General features: G+C 39.7%; 2 protein-coding genes and 1 non-coding gene across 4 annotated transcripts in view; 1 reads left to right on the forward strand and 2 right to left on the reverse strand.

Annotated features, from left to right (window-relative positions):
• Positions 1-226: 226 nt before the first annotated feature.
• On the reverse strand, positions 227-18,656 carry tpo (thyroid peroxidase). The gene is made up of 13 exons (XM_058615569.1): positions 18,372-18,656; positions 18,187-18,271; positions 17,893-18,089; positions 17,544-17,667; positions 16,885-17,014; positions 15,148-15,348; positions 13,835-14,308; positions 7,654-7,912; positions 4,105-4,275; positions 3,144-3,381; positions 2,867-3,075; positions 2,566-2,739; positions 227-762 (listed from the first exon to the last, which is right to left on the reverse strand). Exons 1-13 carry the CDS (start codon positions 18,454-18,456, stop codon positions 749-751), a joined length of 2,361 nt encoding a protein of 786 aa, XP_058471552.1. The 5' UTR covers positions 18,457-18,656; the 3' UTR covers positions 227-748.
• trnaw-cca (transfer RNA tryptophan (anticodon CCA)) lies at positions 15,902-15,973 on the forward strand. The gene has a single exon. It is a non-coding gene; the product is annotated as a tRNA-Trp (tRNA).
• Positions 18,657-20,414: 1,758 nt separating the features above from the next.
• sntg2 (syntrophin, gamma 2) overlaps positions 20,415-22,457 on the reverse strand; it is a 66,158-nt gene continuing 64,115 nt past the window's right edge. For both annotated transcript variants that reach the window (XM_058614485.1, XM_058614484.1), the window contains one exon: positions 20,415-22,423. In XM_058614485.1, coding sequence (XP_058470468.1) covers positions 22,295-22,423 — 129 coding nt within the window. In that variant the 3' untranslated portion in view covers positions 20,415-22,294. The remainder of the gene's footprint in view (positions 22,424-22,457) is intronic.

Here is a 22,457-nt window from a genome sequence, read left to right on the forward strand (position 1 = left end):
TCTGCCAAAGTCAGGTTTAAAATGAACAAGTGACAGAAGTTGATGGTAATGAGACCCAGTCTCACCTGATGTGTGGCTACGGTACAAATAATTGTTGTTTTACATTCAAGCATTAATGTGTGTGTGAAGCTTTGCCGTAAATCTACTTATGTAGTGTCCTTCATTAAGAATCTTTTATTCTAAGTATTACTATTTTTAGACTAAAGTCATTTTAAGTGTTTTATATGGAGAATTTATTTAACCGTGTTTGGACAAAATGTTTTGTTTAAAGTTTGGCAGTTTTTTATTCCAGTTTTAAGTCACATTACAGTGTTAAAGTGGCTGGATTTAAAATGTCTTTATCAAAACAAGGACATTTAAATACATTTATAGAATATTTGGCTGTTTGCAGTGTGTTTAGGTGGGTGTGTATACAAGTGTTTTCACATACAGCAGCTACTGTTTAAAAAGAGACAGAAAAGATGCAACAAGAATGAAGAATAAAGGTCATAAAGCATGAGTGGTTTGATTGTTAGTGTGTATTATTTTTTTTTTAAATGAAGGAAAATCAGCTTACTGTAGATAGATTCAAAGTTAAGCATATTTGACATTAACAGGATTTTTCCACTTATTACAGTATATTTGGTCATTCCTGCAAACATAGCTTAGACCCTGTTTCCAAAGACACAATTTTAATCAACAAAATCATAGAATAAAAATAAATACAGCGACATTTCCTGTGAAGCATTTCTGGATCCACAGCAACAACCTAATGATGATTCCCTGCGGAGGAGAAAGTGCTGCTGTTTAATAATCGTGATTACAATGCAAGTCATTAGCAATTAACCATGATGGGCATGAGCTGACATGTACTTTGCTTAAACAAACAGACAAACACTCACAGGTGTTCTTATTGCGTTCACAGTGAAAACTACAATGACTTTATTGTATCAGGGCGCTCATTGTTGCTGTGTCGTATAAACAGCAGTGCACTTTCAATAAATGACATCTTCTAGGTTGAACCTTGTCAGCGTTTTCATTGTTGCGGTTGTTACAGAAATGAACGTGTGCCGTCTCGAAGTAATCGCTCAACAAACTTTTATAAACAAATTCATTCAGATTCACTGCTCGAGTGCCAACTAAGACTCAAGCCTCTCAAGGTGATTTTGTTTTAATCCTTCATTGACATGTGGATTAAACTCATTCATGACCTACTGACTACATGAAATAGTGAAGGCACTTTAAACTGCAATAATCATGGAAAGAAAAAGGCATTATTTCTACGTCCTGCACACCTTGATAAATTGAAAGATATTGACATATCTCTTAATACAATTTCATGTCTTTTTTTTGTTTTACTCACAGTTTAAAAGTTGAGAGTGTACATTACATGTCATTTGGCAGACGCTTTTATCCAAAGATTTTTACATTTTAAATTGAAACAAACATTACATTCAAACCATTGTCAAATGAGTTCCCACAATGCTGATTAAACCTATCAGCGAACAGAAAGTGTGCAGACGAAGGCAACAGTAACATTGGACTAGTGAAGCGAAACGGCAGCAAACAGGTTGGAGTAATGGTTCCCAAACCTTGGTTGACATGAAATTCAAAGGACTTTCCAAGGACTTGGAGTCCACTTATCGATTTGCAGCACAATCAGCATCTGGTCAAGTGATTTACCAAAATTCTCCCACACTACACCGCTCCTCCGCTCCCTTCACTGGCTTCCTGTAGCTGCTCGCATCCGCTTCAAGACTCTAGTGCTTGCATTCCATGCTACAAACGGATCCAGTCCAGCCTACATCCAGGACATGATCAAAACCTACACCCCAGCCCGCCCACTCTGCATCGGCAAACCGGCTCGCTGCCCCCTCACTGAGCGGATCGCAGAGGCATTCGCAGAACTCAAGACTGTTCACTGTCCTAGCTCCCAAATGGTGGAACGAGCTCCCCATCGACATCCGGACCAAGGAAAGCCTCCACATCTTCCGCCACAGACTAAAAACACATTTCTTCCGACTCTACCTCGACTAAGACGACGACGACAAAAAATCTAAAAAAAAAATCTTGCATATACATCGCACTTATGACTAGCACTTCATAGTTTGGTTTACTTGAAGCTCTTACTTACTTCTAGCTCTTATTTGTACCCAAATGTTTAAATGCACTTATTGTAAGTCGCTTTGGATAAAAGCGTCTGCTAAATGACATGTAATGTAATTTTCCAAAGTCAGTCTTTGTAATTTTCTTTGGTGAAACAGAGATGTTGGAATTTCATTTCCCAGGCATCACGTTGTCATTTGCTTCCTCGTGCTTAACATTACTCGCTCATTGTTCATCATCCATACATCCATACATTTGGGAAGCTCTGCTATACACTTCCAGCAGAGGGCAGTAAAGCACCAGCCTAATGAGAACAAGTGTGTGCTGCTAAAACAGAGGATACAGTACACAGCATGCAGCAGTTCAGAGTAGACTAATAACCAGCTGACCTTGTGTTAATGTTGAGCTGCTTTACACTAACATGACTTCACCACAAGCAGATGTTAACGGACAAACACGTGTCAAAAACAGCTGACGTACCTTTACATTGTGGGGGTTTGTCACTCCATCGATTCCCCTCACAAACTAACGCAGCGGCACCTTTTAATTGGAAACCATGGTAACAGGAGTACAGCGCAGCCAGTTTCCCAGATGAAGAGGACAATATGAAATCCCCATTCTTTATCTTTGGTGGAGAGCCACACTGCTCTGAGTCTGGAAGTGGGCGACAGAAGTTTTTCACGTTAGTGTGTGCAGTAAAAAGATGATAAAAGTCAAAGGAATATTTATGATTTTCTTAATAATACAGGACAAGCACAGTAGCCCAGTCTCTCCAGCCCACCTCTGCTCCTCTCATGTCTCCAAGCGTTCACATTCATTGATGGTATGTGATTGCAGGGGACGTAATTGGTCGGGTATTTCCCAAATCTGAAAGAATCATAGGGCACCTCCCGTATGTCAGTGTTGTCACAGATGATCCGAGACAGAGACACTTTTGAAAGCTCGACCTTCTGTTGCTGGGTAAAAACACCGTCAGCCTCCCACCAAAAGCTGTAAAGAATAGCCATTTTAAAAAGAAGCATTTTAATAAATACATTTACAGAAGCATGTTAACGTACCTATCACCATCACGAAGTGCTTTCATCTGCTTTCCAATCAGGCAAGAAAAGAGGGCACCCGTCCTTGAGCCTGGCAGCAACCTTTCAACAAGTCCTCCCAGCCAAACATCCATATTGTCCAAGTGTTTATACACGGTTTGTATCATCTCAGCAACCGTGTCGTCTCCCACAACCTCTTTGAGATCGTCCAGTGTCTTCACACGCTTCAGCCCACAAAACACTCTCCAATCATTGTACCCTGAAAAGTTGTTTCATAATCAATAATCCACAATTTGCTGACTTTTATTAAGACTTTCTTATTTTAGCATAAACTTTAAAACAGTGGCTTCACAGAGACGAGGCCTAAGCACATGTATGATGACTGTGACCACGCTACTGTTTATGAGCAGTTTAGATCTGTATCAGATGTGAACGGGCAAACATGTGTCGGTGCAGGCAGTGGATTTTCTCCTCTGTAGTTGTTTGTTCACTTTCAGAAAACATTCCAACTGGGTGTTTGAGAAACTATTTGCGTGTTTTCAATCATTCTCCGACCTGTTTTCATCCGTCTCACTTTTCCATCATAATAATTCTCTGTCTGTCTTGACATAAAATGAGTCACTTCCTGTGTGGGAAATGTCACCGGGTGACACAAGATCTTAACACTGCTACGCTGAGAAATACAGTGGGGGTTGTGTGGACCTGATTGGATTTGTTTCTATTTCAAAGTCACATATTTCAGTTTTAAAGTAAGCGTTGACTCATTCATCTACATCATCGTCCTGAAACGTCTCAGTTTCTGTCCGTCCAGACTAAAACGCTACTGCAAATAGAGCCAGCAGCTTTTATCAAACTTCAAAAATGCTGGAATAGTGTGGACTGGAGAAGAGTTCACGCATTCCAAAATGAAAATGTAATGGTGTGTTTTATTTGAAAAAAAAAAAAACTCATGTGGACTCTTGATGAGTCCATGATGACTTACCCGGAAGACCATGATCTCGTCCTCTTTGTAGGTTCAGTGAAGCCAGGTCCATGTGCTGTGATACATTGGGGACAATCAGCCTCTCTGTGAGCTCCTCTGCCATCAGCATGTTTGTGCTAACAACTGGTGCTGCAGTTCCAATGATACCTCTCAGGACTGGTTCAACTCCACCTTCACACAAAACACAGCTTTTCATAAGCTAGAGGCTTTAAAAATGACAGGTGGATGGGTGGCTGCACTGTGTGTGTGTGTGTGTGTGCATTATATACAGCACACCACTTAATATCATGTTATAATAAAAACCTTTAAACACAGCACGTGTGGCTGACACTATTATTAAGTCTGTTTTTGATATTAATACATTTATTTTGCATATGATTTATTATGAAGTAAACACTGTTACTTTGCCTTTGCAGCAAGAAGACCCGGGTTCGTGACCCTGTCGGAACAAGTGTCTTTCTGCATGGCGTTGGCATGTTCTCCCTGTGTGTGTGTGTGTGTGGGGGGGTTTTCTCCAGGTTCTCCGGCTTCCTCCCACAGTCCAAAAACATGTTATAAATGGAATATTGTGTAATTAGTTGAGATCATATTGCTAATTACTTTGTCCATTTTTGTATCTATACTGCCCCCTCTTGACCAGACTAGACACTAATTGGCCTCCAGGTCATTTGACGCTCCTGCTTTACACTGCATTTTTTACAATTGGGCAATTAAAAAAGAAAACTGCCAAAAGTGCACTCATTAATCTATAATCACAAATAACGTGACAAACAGAGGATGAAACGCGAGCACATAATGTTTTCTCCGTGTCTCTGAGCTCTGTCGATATATGCTGTTCAGGGAACAGGTGTGTGTGTGTGTGTGTGTGTGTGTGTGTGTGTGTGTGTGTGTGTGTGTGTGTGTGTGTGTATCACTCGTAGGCTTGGATTTGCTGCTTCCCCTGCGCTCTCTGCTGTCCAAACAATTTTACTGGTGCAGACAGGAAGAATGGACCTTTGTAGAGGGATGTGATGTTTATCATAACAAACATAGTTTGGGATGGAATAGGAATGTACCCGGTGATTACTGTATTCACTGCAGGATCGATGTAACACCATCATCACCAACGTTAAAGCACAGTGGCGTAAACAGGTCGAGGCAGATTTATTCACAATAAGATCATTTGCTCTCTCATCATCCTCCTCTTCCTCACATATACTTCACGCACTGGTATAGTGACATTAGATTTAGATGGAGTGTGTGTCACTAAGGTGACTCAAATTATTATTATTTAATTTATTATTAACCTATTAATAAATAAGTACCACCAGAGGAAACATGTTTGAGTTTGGGAGCCATGGTTGGATCATGGATCATAAATCAGATTGAGTTCAGTTGTGTCAGTGCAGACCCAGGATTTCCAAATCAACCCTTTTTTTGTAAACTTCCAGTACCATATATTTCCAGGTTTTCCAGGTCTACCGAGCCACTCCTGGGAACATCTGCCCCATTTACTTAGACTTGAATATCGTCAAGCTGTATCTATTCATTGTCTGCACACAAGACATTCACAGTCCACAGTATCTGGTGATTCCACAGCTGTCAAACGCGTCCCTCTCTGAAAACTCACCACTTCTAAGAACACAAACTCTCTCAACGACAAGCTGAACATACAACTTTATAGTGACTTTAACTAGTCCTCAGTTTTGTCTCTATGTTCAAAGCCACAGCAGAAAGCTCTGAGAACACACGCATGTTTTTTTTCAAATCTTTATTATGTCTTTCAGTTTGAGAGCAGCACTTATTGATTTTATGTTCAGGTTTTTTGTGATGCTTTCACTCAAAGTCCTGCGCTCACGCTGACAGCACAGTCCCAGCCTGGATTGGATTTTCTCTCAAAATCTTTGTGGTGTGGACACATTTCTCCTCATGCTGTGTCTGTATGATGCATCTGTGCTTTGTATTTGTTTGCTTTTTGTGTCAACAAGTCAAAATTCACCAAACAATAGAATGCCAAGTGGTGTTTGTTGAGCAATGAATTTGTCCTTTCGTTGTGGGTGTTACCTTTCTGTACAGGTGGTTATTAACCAGGTTTGTGCACTTCTGCTCTCATGGCCTTATTATAATGGATCTGCAGAGCTGAGTGCAGGGTTTTGAGTGAAAGCATCATAAAATCTGAATGTGATAACAATAAGTCCAGCTGTTAAACTGTGAGACCAGGCATCACTTTGTCATTTGCTCTCTCTTGCTTAAAGTTACTCACTCATTGTTCTGGATAGAATCTCACGTCAACAGCGGAGAGGGACAGTGTCCACAACTCTGTTAGCAATTAAGACTTGACATTTGTTCTGTGTAGGCATATAGTCTACTACAGGGGAGACATTTACCTAAATATCAACTAACCTTCTTTCTTCAAGCACTTTCAGTGACCCATGTCTATTTATGGTGATTTTCAAAAACTTTCAAAGGCCTTCATTTTTTTTCAAATTCCAAGGATTCCAAGGACCCGTGGGAACCCAAACTCAAACTGTAAAATCCAGTTTAAAATATACAGTCTAGAAGCACAGCAGACCGTCTTGGTGCAGCAGAGGGCACTGTGATTGCAACTAGCCCTAAGGTTTAATGCCCTTCTGGATATAATGTAACAATGTTCTTTTTGAAGAATGTGCTAAAGGTAGCATGTGTGTAAATGATGTCAATTATGTCATGTTTAAAGGTGAAATCATGGGATGTTCAGAAGTAACATTCATGTCTCTGTCGGAAGAAATACAAGTATTGTATCTTTTAGGGATTTCCATTTATGTTTTATTTTTTTGTGACAGTTTAATGATGGGTGGTGAAGACTGAAGATGTGATTCAGCGTCACAACTGAGATTTTTAAATACAGCTGCTTCAAATAGCTGCGAGTTTCCCTATAGAAGCACATTGCTATGCCGTTTGCCACTGGAGTTATTCCAGCAGGAAACTTCCTGTGTTTTCTTTCCCTCTGACTTAAAATGATTTATATTCAATTTAAAGATTCTTCAGGCATTGTTTCAGACACAAAAGACCATACTTATAAAACTGCTTAAACAGTTGAAGAGAGTACAGTGGAACTTTCAGCCCTCTGGTATTGGACTGCACATACATCATTCTGCACAATGAAGGTCGAACATACAAATGAAGTATCAATATGCCAGACGGGGAATATCAGTGAATTACAGAATCTGTGGGGAGTTTGAAGTGCTTTCCATGATAATAGCTCTTTGGCTGCAGTCTGTGGAAACAGAATCTCCATAATAAAGGTGGCGAGTGCAAAGTTAGCATAACCCAACATCGCAGTGGTCACAATAATGAGAATACGACCCAGGTTCAAGTGAGTCACAAATAAACAAATGAATAAGTAATAAATAATGAATGTAGTTGGATATGATAATTAGTGGAAAGGGTTCTTAGAGCTTGTATATTGGATTCTTGCACATTCTGTAATGAATCACATGTAGGAGAACATTGAGTAGCCAAAGTCTATAGATATATATGCAACTAATTGTTACAGTAAGACTACAGTTTGTTTGGTGTGAGCGTACCAACCTTCTTTGACTATTCTCCATGGGCTAAAGAAAGTGTCGTGTAGTCTCAGGTGGGGGAAGCGCTCATGGGGCTGGAAGCTTTCGTTCAGTCTCCTGAGTATTGGAGGGATTGTAGCATGGCCGAACCTGAATGCTGCAGTGGCAAACACATTGGAGGCTGAGGGGTCCGTTGTTGGATCGTATCCATGATAGGGTCCAATGTAACGTTCAAAAGACTCGGGGCCAATGATCTTTGGAACGTAATCTCTCATGGTTATGATCTGGGAGTCAAAAAAAGAGAATAAAATGAACAAAACATGAACAATATCTGATGTAATCATAAAGAATCTAGAATCTCAGGACCATGAGCATCACTTAAGCTATAAATCCACATAATATCCCTTAAAGCTTCAAACCAGTCAAATATATATTATATATATTATTTTATAGATTTGAAACAGGATGGAGCATTGCTGCAGTAAACAGCACCATCAAAATACTAACTACTACATTCTGTGAACAAGAATGAGAAGATATCAATTGTTTACGACATGTACTGAAAGTTATTTTCATTACAATCATCTTCTTGTTAAATATATTAGTTGTTTTGCCCATAAAATGTTGTAAAATACTTTACTTGTACTTTAAAAAGAAGATGAGACACTGAGAACATATTCACATTTATCAACTCTGATTCTTATTTAATAAAGAAAATTCTACTGAAAAATAAATAAAGCAATTAAATAGCAGCCTGTGTGATTTTGTGTCAGGGCAGCAGTCGTTCATGAAGTGCGGACAGAAAAGATTGAAATGAGGGCCATGGAGTTTAAAGGATGTGGTTATTTATCAGGCAGGGAGTCGACAATGCTTTTCACTCGTATTATGTGCATACATATTACAGGCTACAAGTCAAACTCTCTTAGTCTCTGCTGCTTACATTTAGACACCTCATTTATTTTTACAAGCCCCATTGGATGGATTTTGACTAAAGAATGTAGACTTCACATTATTCGGTTACTTTATGTTGTTCTTTTGTATCTAACCTCCCGACAACCATGTTCATTGAAATGCAGTGTTCCTGCGCAGCAAAACTGCACTGAAATACTATGAAGAAGTAAAGTTTTTAAAAACAATCACCACATTTCACACAAAAGAAAAGAACTGTGTACCTTCACAGTGCATAGTTTATAAATAAGCAATAGCCTTGACAATGTTGGAGCAGGAGTGAGAAGCAAAGATTGAGATGACCTTTCCGCTCGGTATGTGCACGCTCAGTATGAACGCTTTACGCTGCCTTGGCCCTTCACTTATTTCACAGGTGTATAAATTGAATTCTAATGTTTTCAGTGAAATGTTGAATGAACACACTGTGCATATCTTGACATGGAACAGAGAGAATACATAAAGCATTATTTAATTCATTCTTCAGTCCATAATAAAATAAAAGTCAAATGCATGATTTCTGAAAATGTGCCTTAGTTCAAAACGTCTCACGATCAATCTATTTTACACAACTCCCATCTGATAACTAGTTTCTTTCTTCTTGGTTAAAAGGAATAAAATATCAGAATAAGAGGGTTTTTTCTCCTTCTCATTGGGATGGCAGAATTGTCACACTAACACAATCAGACATTTTTAAGGTAATATTAGGTCAACTACACATGACATAACAGTGAGACCTGCTATTATCTAAAAAAAAGAAGAGGCAAAGCTGGAGGTGACAGAACTGAAGACTTTCGTTGTGAGTGACCAGGATGGACAGGAGATTGGGACACCAGCCCATAACCAGATGGGAATTCGAACCAGCAACTGTCCGGTTACAAGCCCAATTACCTTCCACTATTCCACTACACAGTGTCATTTTGTTTCACACATACTTCACTAGCACCACTTGGGTGAAAGTATCTTTTATACATTTATTGGTTGGTATTATTTGGTGTTTTATTTTAAATTACACGGCTGGATAACTCAGAAAGTAAAGGACATATTTTTATGAGCCTAAGAAATGAATAGATTTTGGTGGTTATTAGGAAATGGATCAACCCCTGAGTATATTGACACTTTGGGAAATTGAGCAGTCTTGGCAGAGGTTTGCACTCTCCAAGTCTCTCCTCTGGTGTTATGCATTAAAGTCACTTTGAGTTGTTGAAACTTTGCCTGCAGTTATGGAAAATACAGCATCACCACTGAGGTGATAAAGGATTCTTGTGCTGAGACTTGGCAGTGACAGCAAAGCGGCACATTCCACGGCTGGTTGATTCTTACAGCCATCAGACTTAAAACAGCAGCTGTCAGGGTCGCACAAGTTCTGAATCAATGAAAACAGGATGTATCTCATCTTGACTAACTTGCATTTCAGACATTACATAAAAGGAATTTAACTTAAACATAATGAAACTCTTACTGTAAGCAGCATCTTTACTTTCTACACTGTGGTTTACATGAAACAGCAAAGACAGCACATGTGTATATGTTCACCTGTCGCCTAAAGGTCCATTTACATGTGATATGATCTTCATTTACATCGTTCATCGTAAAATGTGCTGTATAAGTTTTTAAGCTTTTTTGCTCAGCCTACTTTGGACGTTGTTGAGTCAAAGGCGGAGCTTCCCTGTTCAGCAGCATTTAGATCATGTGACATCATCTCAGGACGAGGTTGTTTTCTCAAGTGATATCTGATACTGTTGATATGTGTGTTTTTCTTTTCTAAAGCATTTATCTTTAAATGCCGTTCTGTGCGTTTGTTGGTACCAGAGCATTTACGTTCATATTCTGTACAAACACAGATAAGTGTTGTTGTTGTTGTTGTTGTTTATCTCTCTGCAAAAGAATGCCCGGATCAGCTTTCATCTCATACTTGAGGCTGGGATTGTGACATCCCAAATGGAAACAGCTGATGTCCTGTGAAACTACATGACACCAGAAACAAAAGGTAAACAGTCAAAACAAGCAGCTGCTGAAAGGTTTCTGACAAACAGTGCAGAAGCTGAAGCTAATAGTGACAAGTGTATTATGTTTCCCATGTTGAAATTCAAAGTGCAAAGTCATTCACATCAGGATGTAAAGAAGCATTGTGCCTCACAGCGTTCATTGAATTTGACGACGCTGTCGTGAAGTGCTTTCATAACACAAATAAGGTCCAGCTTTCTTTTAAACAACAACTTTCCTCCTTACAAATCCTTGCATCAGTTTTACCAGATATTTACCAGATAACACGCTGCCCAGTTGTAAACTCTGGACTGCACCAACTCTACCTCACCAAACCAATATGCGTCATCCCAACATCAAAGGATGAACCCACGCACAGGAGTTCACTGACTTTGTTGTGAGGAGAGAAACGCTCGACTCTATGAAGGAAGAGTTGCTAATGTTGTTAAAGTGATGGTGCTGGCATTTGTTCAACCAAATCAACAAAGAGAGAGAACTTTTCAACTTTTGTGAGTTTTACAATTTAACTGTTCCAACCATCCAAAGCACAAATATCAGATATCAACAACATATTAGAACTGAATAGATGATTTATGATATTCTGACCAGTCATAGTTCAAGTTCATGAAATTTAAATTGCCTCATGTCATGAAACTCTAAATTAAGTTTACAGAAGGGTGATTTACATATCATTCACTGGAATGATGGCATAATTAAATTCAGGACAATGAAGACAGTGTGCATAACATGTATAATAATGAGGTAATTAATAGCAATTTTTGGTTTGCCAACCCTATGAATATGACCATAAAATCATGTTAAAAAAGGATAGGCTTTGTTTTGTGATTATCGAAAATGACTATTTTTAGAAAGTCTGCCAGTTAATTTAAAAAAACAAAAAAAAACCATTAAGGACACCCATCACATCTAAAAAACTGAATTACCATACAGAGGCTGTTTTGCATAATGTAATGGATAAAAAATTCCACTTTTTGTTCCATATTTATTGCACTTAATTTGAGACAATATTTGTGTTGTGACAAAGACGGATGCATTTTTATGTCACAGCTGTAGAAGACACAAAAGCTTCTGCACTGCTCTGTATTTAAGATGATTGAACACTGACAACTCAATTTAGAGCTAAGGCAGGAGGTTTAAAGCTCAAGTGCATATATTTGGATGTTATTGTTTTTGCATTTGTTTGGTCTTCATGAACAGAAATGATGGAACATGCTGGGTTTGCTACAGTGCAGTAAGGTTTGGAATGGTACGGTATTGCTTGGCCTGCCTGACGACAAGAGCACAGTGCAGACATTACCTGCCTCAGTAGAATTTCATCACACCTGAAATGTGAACACAGAAAAAGCCATCGAAGAAACTGCTGCCAGGATTTACCTGTAAATGTACGTACACACACTACATCTGTGGGTGATAGTGTGAAATTGCAGGTTAATTTCATATTGTGTGGACTGTCCTCAGGTCTTGGAAGTGCAGTGACTCCAGTGGTTGTTTGTGTGCAAGTGAATGGGTAATTAAACTTGCTTCTCACTTGATTTATGACATCATTAAACATTTTCCTGAGAACTTTGTGGTCCAATGAACAATAAAGCATGACATATTCCTGAGGCATGGACACGATGTGATTAACAGCTCGTACTCCAAATGTGTTTTCTTCTCTTTTAAGAAAAAAAACATGGCCAAAAAACTCAACTTGAAAATATCAGCTCACAAACCACCGAGGTGGGACTTGTTGGTGAGACAGAACAAGCAATTAAAAGGATTAGTCTGACATTTTAAGAAATATACCTGCTCTTTTTCTTGCCAATAGTTGATTAGAATAGATGAGAAGATCAATATCACTACTGCCAGACAATGATTTGTGGTTTGAGGTACATGCTCAAACAGTTTCTAGGGCACTTGGATAATGGATTGGATAACGAATGAGTAAAAACATTAATGAAAGAGATTAAGAGGAATTGGTACAGCAGGGTTTTTTCTCTTAGCTTTGAACTAGGCTAGAACTCCTTCACCCTGCCCTTTTGACGAGGTCTCACAAGCCACACTTTTCAACTTCTGCTGAGGCAAATTCAACACATTTATCATTAACAGCAGCCTCTGCAGCCATAAGTGCGCTGGGACTTATTCTGTTGGAAAATTTTATGTGCAGAAAGTAAAAGCTGTGCTTGTATCGTCCAACTCACTGAACTGAAACAGAGCGATGGTGTACTCTCTCTAACTCTTGACCTTCAGCCTCCTGAGATTTTGTGCTGTCACAGTAAAAAAAGAAAATAACGTTTTTAATCCTTAGTGCTCACACGGCACAGATCATGGTAAATAATACACAACTCCTTATTGGACATCCTGGGGGTGTGAGAGGTGTTTATAGGTCACATATTCAGGCTTTAAAAAAATGTTTGTTGAGTCAAAGTTATGATTCATTTTATATCGCATTTTCAGTAGTGATATAAAGTAGCAATAATTGAGCAGAAGTCTAAATTAACGGTGTAGGTGTGAGAGTGAGAGTGAATGGTTGTTTGTCTCTATAATATCAATTTTATATATTCTACATTATGTGATGGACTGCTGAAATGTCCAGGGTGTACCCTCATGTGGAGGATAAAGCAGTAGAAGAGAGAGTGAGAAAGTGAGTGAGTGAGTGAGTGAGTGAGTGAGTGAGTGTTCTATACGTGTCATGTCAATATTTTGAAAGTAAACTTCTCAGATATTTGAGGTAAAATAGAAGTGGATGTCGTGGTGAATAATATCAGCCTAATTTATTTTGTCGCTCTATAGTTTTGATAATTGCCGCTGACAAAACTTGATGAGTTGTGCGACGTTTTCAGTTTATGCTCATGTTGCCTCTGTGGTGACCACCCACACATGATCCTGCAGCTGGTTCTCCTCATGATCAGTTTAGCATAAGTGAGAAAGAAAATGAATGTACTTTTACTGAGAGGACAAGACGAAAGCAAGAACTGCAGGAAACAAAGGTGATCAGTGCACCGGTGGAAACTATCAAGAGAGCATCAGGGAAACGATGTTACAGTCTTACTGTTGTTACTTGACAGTGACGACTACCATCCATAGGACTGTGTCATTTTCAACACCAGAGAATTCCACACGTGCACAACAGGAAAGTGTCCAGCGACCGTTTTAGTCTAGATTTAGTTTAAATTTAGCTCTTTTTTTTCTTCTATTTTTCTTTTTTTATGGATTTCATGGATGCAAGTAATTTTTGGTTCAGAAGAACACAACTGAAGTTGGTATTCACATACCTGGTGCAGAGCTCCAATAATCTTGCGGGTTTCCTGGAATATAATCTCTGGACTCCAATGACCATTAATGCTTTTCAGTGCCTCTGCAATTCGATTGTGTTCCCTGAGCCACAATGTGTGCAAGGATGTCAGGGGCATCCCCTCGTTGACCCGACTGTCTCCTGCACTGAAACACTCAACTCTCTCCTGCTGAAGACCCTGGCGGCACGTTGATGGCAGACTGGCGACAAAAGGGAGGTAGGCTCTTCCTTTTGGATCCCTGAATTGCTCGTTGACAGCAAGTTTGCCGTTAAGGCCGGGGAGATCCCGCAGGAAGCTCGTCAGCTGGGAGCTGTGGCCATACACGAGCGACGCATCCATGAATGATGTGATGGCATTCATTTGTTGTCGCTGCAGAACTTGTTCAATATCTGAGCCCAGATGGATAAAGCAGGCAGGTGTGGAGCGGTGAAAAGGCAAACAGTGATGATCTGTCTGTAGAAGAAAAACAGAATCATTTACAATGAGACGCATCAACAGCAACTGAACAAACCACCATCAGAAAATGGTTGGATTAGGAATCAAAATCATGTGTTTATTTGCAGAGTTAGATGAGAAGATCGGCCTGAGGCATAAGAAACTTAGCGACTGCTTCATTCATGTGTAGAAAAACATTTTATCTTTAGATACATTCATATATGCAAAAAGTGTTTATCATAAGTTATTTGGTTTTAATTTGTAGTTGAAGATTCCAGTTGGAGCAAATGTGTGCATCTGTTCCAAGTTTTTAAAAAAAACCCAAAAAAACTGCTTTACTACTTTGCTGCAATGTCAGCTGTTGTATTTTGTTATTTTCACGTTCAGTATCTTTGAATATTAAAACCATTTACCAGGGCCACGATACAATATTATCGTGGATATTGCAAACATCACATATTGTGATACACTCACACAACAGCTCTAGTGAAAGTGAGCACTTCTAGTGGACTGAAGCGTCAATCGATTATGTTTATGTTAATCCACAAAATGTGTAAAGTTTATTTGAAATGTTTGAAATCTCAAAAGTGATATTTCTAGATTTTAATCCCCTCTACTGTTAAAAAACACTGGTTTTCAAGTAATTAACAAAGCTAAATATAATTAATGCAAGTTCTAGTTTATATATTTCTATTAATAATAGTCAAGCACAGGTGACTCCTAGATGGTGGGAGGGGGCCCCAAGTCAGATTCAGTTTAGGGCCGGCCCTGATGAGAGCTCAAGATAAAGGTAAGCAACCTAAAGACTGTTGCGTTGTGATTGTTGTGATTGTTGTGTTGCGTTGCGTTGCGTTTACCTCAATGGGAAAACATGGATGCACATTTTCACAGGTGCTCAGACAGTCCACACCACTCCATAACGCCGCAGTGCTGGTGCTTTGTGGTGTGAAGGTGACGTCGTGGTCGATGTACTGCCCCCACTCCACCAGCAGGAGAGAATAGATGTCCTCTTTACTTTTAAAGGATCTCCTCAATATTTTCTTGCTTACTTCCCAAGGCTGTAGACACAGTTAGATCCATGTTATTCTGGACGACAATGTTTTCAAACAGAAATGGTGGGGAAGACATTTCCTGTCCCAGTGAGTGGTTAAGATGGATGTCAGCTTCCTTGAGTTAGTTTATTCTTCCATTTATTATGAATAGATCAGCAAAGGGATCTTTCATAATAGATACTGTAGGTCAGGTTGCCTTGTATGAACAGTGCTACATCTATATATCTATGATTGAACTAATGCTGAATATGCACTGCCCTGTTCCATTCATCAATCATGAACAGGTCGTTTTCTTTAAAGCAGGTGCAGAACATATGAGCTGGTTGCTTGTCAGCTGCAGTCGATGCCGAGTGTGTGTGTGTGTGTGTGTGTGTGTGTGCAGTCGGTTGTTGTTCCTTGCCGTCAGCTGAGATTATGTCGTATAAGCAGATATTTTATGTGGTCAGTCTTTTGTGAAATGGCTAAAGTCTGTTTTTACTTCTGACGTTGCCAGAGGTAAAGTCAGTTATGATAATGTACCAAGACCATATACAACAACACTTGGTGTCAGTGTATGTAAGACCTCGTGGCACAATGGTAGCGCGTCTGACTCCAGATCAGAAGGTTGCGTGTTCAAATCACGTCGAGGTCAATTTCTTTGGGGCAGCCCATAACCAAGAGGAAAGGACCTAAGTTCTTTGTTGCTGGTTCAAATCAAGAGCCGGTGAACTCGGGCTCATGTGTAAGAAGGAAGGATTAAATGCAGAGGTCAAATACACTTTCATGAATTGTTGTCGCAAAAATACTATAACATAAATGTTATGTTAGGATCAATGATTATTACTTACACACACAACTACTTAACCCTTTAATTATGCGATGGTTTGTTCTATCGGAAGAATTCCGGCGGTTTCTAGAAGTTGCACATGAAAGCCAACGTGTGATTATTATGGTAATATCACTCATGCTGTTGCAGGAAGCCGGCGAATCAGCTATAACTGCTTCAGAATAACTACTGAAGTTATTCTGGGAAAAATGGGCAAAATCAATTACTCACAGGACATTTTCTGGCCCTTATATGGTTAAAATAATCAAAAAAGGTGTTAAAGGGTTAAATAAAGTCATGGTATATCAACGCTTGATGCAACTGGTGTATATTTCATGAATTCTTCCACTGGAAAAACCTCACGCTCACTGTGTAATGAGTGCATACATTAAGACCCTAATTCAATGCAGATATCAACGGTTTCTACTGCTGTTTTGATGTTCATCCACATGACTAGAAACCAACTCCTTTCAAGCTGTGGAAATGGCATCTTTAAAAAGCTGAAGCCGTAAAATGCAAATTCAGCTGCAATCTTAGTCATCACACACACACACACACACATGCTAATATACACACTTGTGCTGTTCCTAAACAGCAGTGGACTTAATCTGCTGTAAAACAGGTTAGAAAAATAAATGGAATGCAACATTAACTGCAGTGAGCAGGGCGAGCTCGCTTCATTTCCTGTTTTTCCATTAAGACCTCACTGTCCATTGGACCAGCATTTTGTAGATTACCGAAGGAAGTTGGAATCCATTATGGAGCCGTCCTCGGTTCCAGCCCCTGGGTTCTCTCTCCTCGTCTTCATATTCAGCTGGAAGCCATCTGACCAAGGGAGTGTTGGCTGCTCCCCAGAGAGGACTTTGCCTGACAAAAATAATCATGAAGCCTGTCCAAAAACACTGTGGTACAAAAACAGTGTTTGCCATCACCGAATCAGCAGCATTCGTTTGTCTGCATGTGGTCAGTGAGGGTTTAGAAAACTGCATTTTTTTACAAAGTTTTTCTAACTTGAGTTTAGAAAATGGAGGGAATTTCATGCTGTCTATGACTGACACAATAGTGGCTTAGGGTTAGGGATTATTTAGGTGGTGACGGTGCTTTTGCTTTCTTTCAAACTAAATATACACTGTATGCTGCACAGTGGCTGACTTTTCTTTAACAATCCATTTATGTTACAGATGCAAAAAGAGTAAAGCTGAATATAAAATCATTTTTTACCACGTCACACTACAGTGATGCTGCCTATTTCTTCATTATACATAGTTCTAACACATATAATATGCTTTGTATTTATATATATATACAGCAGCAAGAAGCCTGTGTCCTTGGTTATTGGATCATATATTATAATAAGTTTCAGTGTCTAACAGTATGAATCCGGTCACTTTGATACCTGTTATTGCAGATGCCAGATATGGAACGGTACTTTGAGTTGGTGTGACAAACATCTGGAGATGCTGCTGCAGGACACTGAGACAGCTCTGCAATCAGTGCCACATCTTCCCATGACAACAGCCCTAGTGTTTTCAGAGTAGAGTGAACACAAAGCAAACCTTTACAGTATATGTGAAGGAATTTAAATCTGGAAGGACAAACACACACTGCTGAGAATGTGATTAAAGCCATTTAAATGATTCAGTGTTGAGGTAGAATATTAAAAACAAAGAAAAAGAAAAGATGTTGGTGTGCTGCTTTAACAACCATGTGTAATTTAACTCCGAGATGACAGAAAGTAAATGTACCTGATGCTGTGACATTCCTTTTATATCTCTGCTGTGCTCTTTTCCTGAGGACTTGGACAGTTGTTTGAAACACCTCTGCAGCTCGGGAAATCCCCAGGGTCTCAGGCTCCGCTTGCCGAGTGAATGTAAACATATGCGAAGAGGACGAGGATGAGGACGAGGACGAGGACGAGGACGAGGGCGAAGACGCACTCCGTCTGTGCACAGAAACTCGCACGTTCTTTCTGTGCTTTTGTTGATTTTGAAAAGGTAGCATTTCATTTGAAAGAGAGCATTTGTTGATTTGTTTTTTACCGTAGTCTAGAGTAACGGAAGGCTTCGTTTACAATATGAACACTTTCTTCGTGTGATGAAATGAGCAATTCTCTGATAAATGTGGCTGCAAGAAAAACAGTACATATGACAACACAACAAAATGAAAGGCACTTGACTCCACTACATCTGTATATATATATATATATATATATACATTTACTTACAGTTGAAAACTCCAGCCTCATGGGTTAGAAAACCTGGGAGAACAATCAGCACAGCATGGAAAACAGCGTGGAAAAAACAAGCCATTTTTGTGGCCTGATCAAAAAAAGAAGGATTTCTGAAATAGTAAAGATTTATCCTGCAGCTGCACACCCTGTTCAACTATCGTTATGTATTCATAGAAGCAGGGAGTCGGAGGTAAAATAGACCAGGACTCACTGGAGCAACTCAAACATTCAGTGGTTTTTTTTCTTGCACTCAGTCGACGGATTTGAAAAAAAGCCTCTTTTTTTCCCCATTAGCTCAGTCACTTGGAGAGTTTGTATGTTCAGGAACACTCGTGTTACAATACCTGAGAAAACACCAAGACTGACGCATGATTAGTCAATATAGCCTGTTTGTACAGCACATGGTTTGTGCAATGTCAGGAAACTAAGATGTTTTTGTGTGGAAATTGTACTTTTACGTGGGTGAGATGAGAATGTTGTTTACTCGCAATAACAGATCTACTCTAACGATGGCTGATCTTTCTAAGAATTTCCATTCAACATGGCGTTTTATGGAATTGTGTTACCTGTGGGTTACCTAGGGATGACTGCAAAATGTCCAGGTGATTGAAACCCAGTAAATGGCCCCATGAAACTAGCTTATGATTGAAGGTTCAGTGTGTGATGTCTCCTGTCACACAAATGCCACACAGTGCAACAAATGTCCCAATCTTCCAACAAGGGAGGGAACGTACAGTCGCCCCACAGAGAAGAAAACATCCCATTGTCACCAAACAAACTTTAAAGCACGATTCATCAACTGGACCAAGGAGGAAACACTGTGTTTAAATAAATAAAAACTGAAGGGACAAAAAAAAGTCCACTACACATATTGACATTACTGTGAGACATAAGTTGAGAGATTTTTCAGATGCGTTCATGAACACCTGTCTCAGAACTGTCTGCAAACCCAGTGCCCTTTGAGGAGCTGTTTGTACTGAAAGCTTCTTCCACGTCCGTCCTTTCCCTCAAAGGTCGCCTCTGGCTCATGCAAACAGTGAGAGTTCACTCGGGTTCTCTGGATAATAACTCGGAGAAGAACATCACAGCACAAGGGGAAATACTGCATGTTGAGAAATGCCACGTTAATACCTGCACAACAGTTATTACTTACACACCATTGGTGGTGTCACATCTGATATGATTGCCTCATAATATCACACCACTTACTTAATGGAGACAAAGACATATAAGGCATAACTTCATAGGGCAGCTTATGCTGTAATGTGTCCTGTTGGATAGAACTCATCATTACCTTTTCATCAAACTTTACTTCAAGGACAGAACTGGTGAAATAAAAGGGCAGAGTATCAGCAGAAGTCATTGAAGCTTTTTAATGGGTTCATGGTCCTGCTTTCTTTGCTGTGCCTCCATCCTCCCGAGCCCATTTTCTGAGTCTTAGACTTGGACTGTAGGGATTACTAACAGTGAAAAAGGCTGCAGCAGTCGCTCTGAAATTGGCCTGGAAACTTCCCCTCATCACAAATACTTCAGTTAGCATTCAGGGTCGAATGCCATCGGAGGAGTCAACTCTGAGAGTCACGGCCCATTGATGGATGAGCAGTGTACTTGAAAGTCATGCTCGACATGGCACCGCTGCAACTTCATGATGCTGTTTGTGTAACAGCAGCCGACTGCAACTTCAGCTGAAGATCATATCGCCCTCGTGTTGTCATGGTGGCTGCTTTGGCTCCAGCACAAAAACTGCTCAAGCCAAAAACTTGGCAAACAAAATGAATCTCAGAGTTTGTGAAGAAGGAAACAAACGTCATCCATAGACAAAAAACACACCAGTGGCACATATTTGAATGTTTGGTTCTTGCTGCGACGTCGGGTTCAATAGAGGATGGACAAAATATCAGAGCCTTGTGCAATACTATACAATACAAATGGAATTGATTCTGCCTTTGTCAAGCTGCATATGTTTCTCTGCTGCTTCATGGAGCACGAGGCGTCCACATGCTGCTCTTCAGATAGAGAAACAGACTTGGACAGACATTCATCATATCAGAGTTTATTTATTCCTTAAACAAAGACAAGCCAAAGGTAGTATCGTGTCAACTTCAGCTCAGCGGTGAGCTGTGATAACATATTCTGAGTTTATAGTTTGCTCTTAATATCCCTGTATCCTGTGTGACCCAGTGACAGAAACGTTTATGCACGAGTCACCAAAGAGTGAGGAGGTTCCAGGACAGAGAGGAAATAACACTGACATACCAGCACAACAACCTCATTGTTTGTTATGTTTTGATGCTCGTGTTGAGTCAGAGAAGGAGGCGTTTCACCTTTCACATGGTTTGCTCCGGTTTCACTCTGTTTCTGTTTCTGACGCATGTCTGAGGAAGGATGAGACGTCGATCAGAATTATCAGGAAGCCTCTTTCACGCTTAAATTAGCAGGTACACTGGAACTAAAGTAAATAAAAATATTGCTCTCTGTCCCAAGTCTTAAAAAACAAGTTCCACAACTAACATCAATACTGACAGCTGGAAGATTAATGAGCATCACAGCTGCCAAAGGTGAAGCAGGTGAAGCAGAACTTGGCACGTTCACTCGTGTGTTGTGTCCACTCATACGTTCATAAAATCCTCATAGACAGTTGAGTTCTGGGAGTAAATGTGGATTAAACACATTAACAGTGGTGAAAAACCTGTTTAAACACATGTTTAAATGGGTTTCTTTACCAGTGGCAATAAGATATAAAGGGATCCTGCTCGTTATAAAGCAGCACATAAAGTATGTGTTAACTTACTTGAGAGCACATTATGTCCATAAATGTGTTATTGGTTCCCCACACAAATACATTGGGATTAATTGGGGACGAATTCAATTACAAGACTTGTGCAGAAAATCAAACTCTAGTTAGTTTTCATGCCGTTTCATATCTTTTGTGATGTAATGGTCAAATGTTTTTCTTGTAGTTTGTAGTGACCTCGTTTGTCCACTATGTCAAAATGGATGTCAAGGTGACATAATTAACTTTGCTCATCTAGTTCAACACATAAGACGGCTTTACAAGAAAGTGAAGATGCTTAAAATAAGAGGATTTCATGTGATCACCTCATGTTATCAGTTGAAGGGTTGCTATGCTGGAGACGATCTCATTTTACAGCAAATGACACATAATGACGGCAGACTCATCCTGCAATATGAGAACATCTTCATCTTATATGTTGTCTTCATCAGACAGAAACAGGAGAGGAACATGTTAGTGTCTGACGTAGGAGTTACTGTCGCTGCCTCCTAAAACCACTGGCTGATGTCAAGAATAAATATAGATATACAGTATATAATGGCATAGAATGGTGCTTGAGCAGTGTGTGAGCAGGCTGTGAAACATTACAGAAGTAAAGACCATTCCTCGTTAACTCTATTGAATGGTAGCAGATGATATGGCTCTTTAAAAAACATCACATTTTCCATTTCCTCATTAGCCCAAAGGATTTGAAACAAGAGCATTTTGGGGCTTTGTTATTTAAGGTAGATACCAAAACACAACCATTGTACAACTTCAGCCACGCTAATGAAATGGCCCTGCAGTAAATGCCTCTGTGAGGCTTCTTGTGTTTCATTTGAGGTGTCAGTGACTGGACTTAATTCAATTCCTGTGTGTTAGTGTTATTTTTCTTGTTCTGTGTCACATTGTCAGACATATGGCAGTTTGTGGCACCATATTGTCACATGGGTGACAGGTTGGACTCCTGTCCCTCCTGACTGTGTTTACTTAAACACTGTGTACTAGTCTCTTTTACAAATGTTTCCTTTTTTCTGTGGTTGATACAAAAATAGCAAGAACAAGATATACTTATCAGTTAGCTCTGTGCATAACATACTGCTCATTTGCCTGCAGGTGCACATGATGACGACGACGTGTCTTCTTAGCTGTTCATGTAATTTCCAGGCAAGCTCTGACTGCACATAAAGAGAGGGTCCATGGAGGCAACTTTGGCAGCGATAAAAGAATGAATGCAGTGAAGGACGGCTGTCAGATTAGCAAACTCCAGTTCCTGTGGGAATAATGTAAAGACATGTTTAAGATGA

Source organism: Solea solea, chromosome 18 (genome assembly GCF_958295425.1).
Source record: "Solea solea chromosome 18, fSolSol10.1, whole genome shotgun sequence".
In the NCBI taxonomy this organism is placed as follows: Eukaryota; Metazoa; Chordata; class Actinopteri; order Pleuronectiformes; family Soleidae; genus Solea; species Solea solea.

What these genes read in the sequence shown, in the direction of transcription:
- tpo (XM_058615569.1), bottom strand. Translation starts at nt 18,456, where the DNA reads ATGGCTTGTTTTTTCCACGCTGTTTTCCATGCTGTGCTGATTGTTCTC. An exon ending in TCTGGCATCTGCAATAACAG is followed by an intron (nt 17,015 to 17,543) that starts GTATCAAAGTGA and finishes TATTTTTGTCAG; the next exon opens with GCAAAGTCCTCTCTGGGGAG. An exon ending in GCACTTCGTGATGGTGATAG is followed by an intron (nt 3,076 to 3,143) that starts GTACGTTAACAT and finishes TATTCTTTACAG; the next exon opens with CTTTTGGTGGGAGGCTGACG.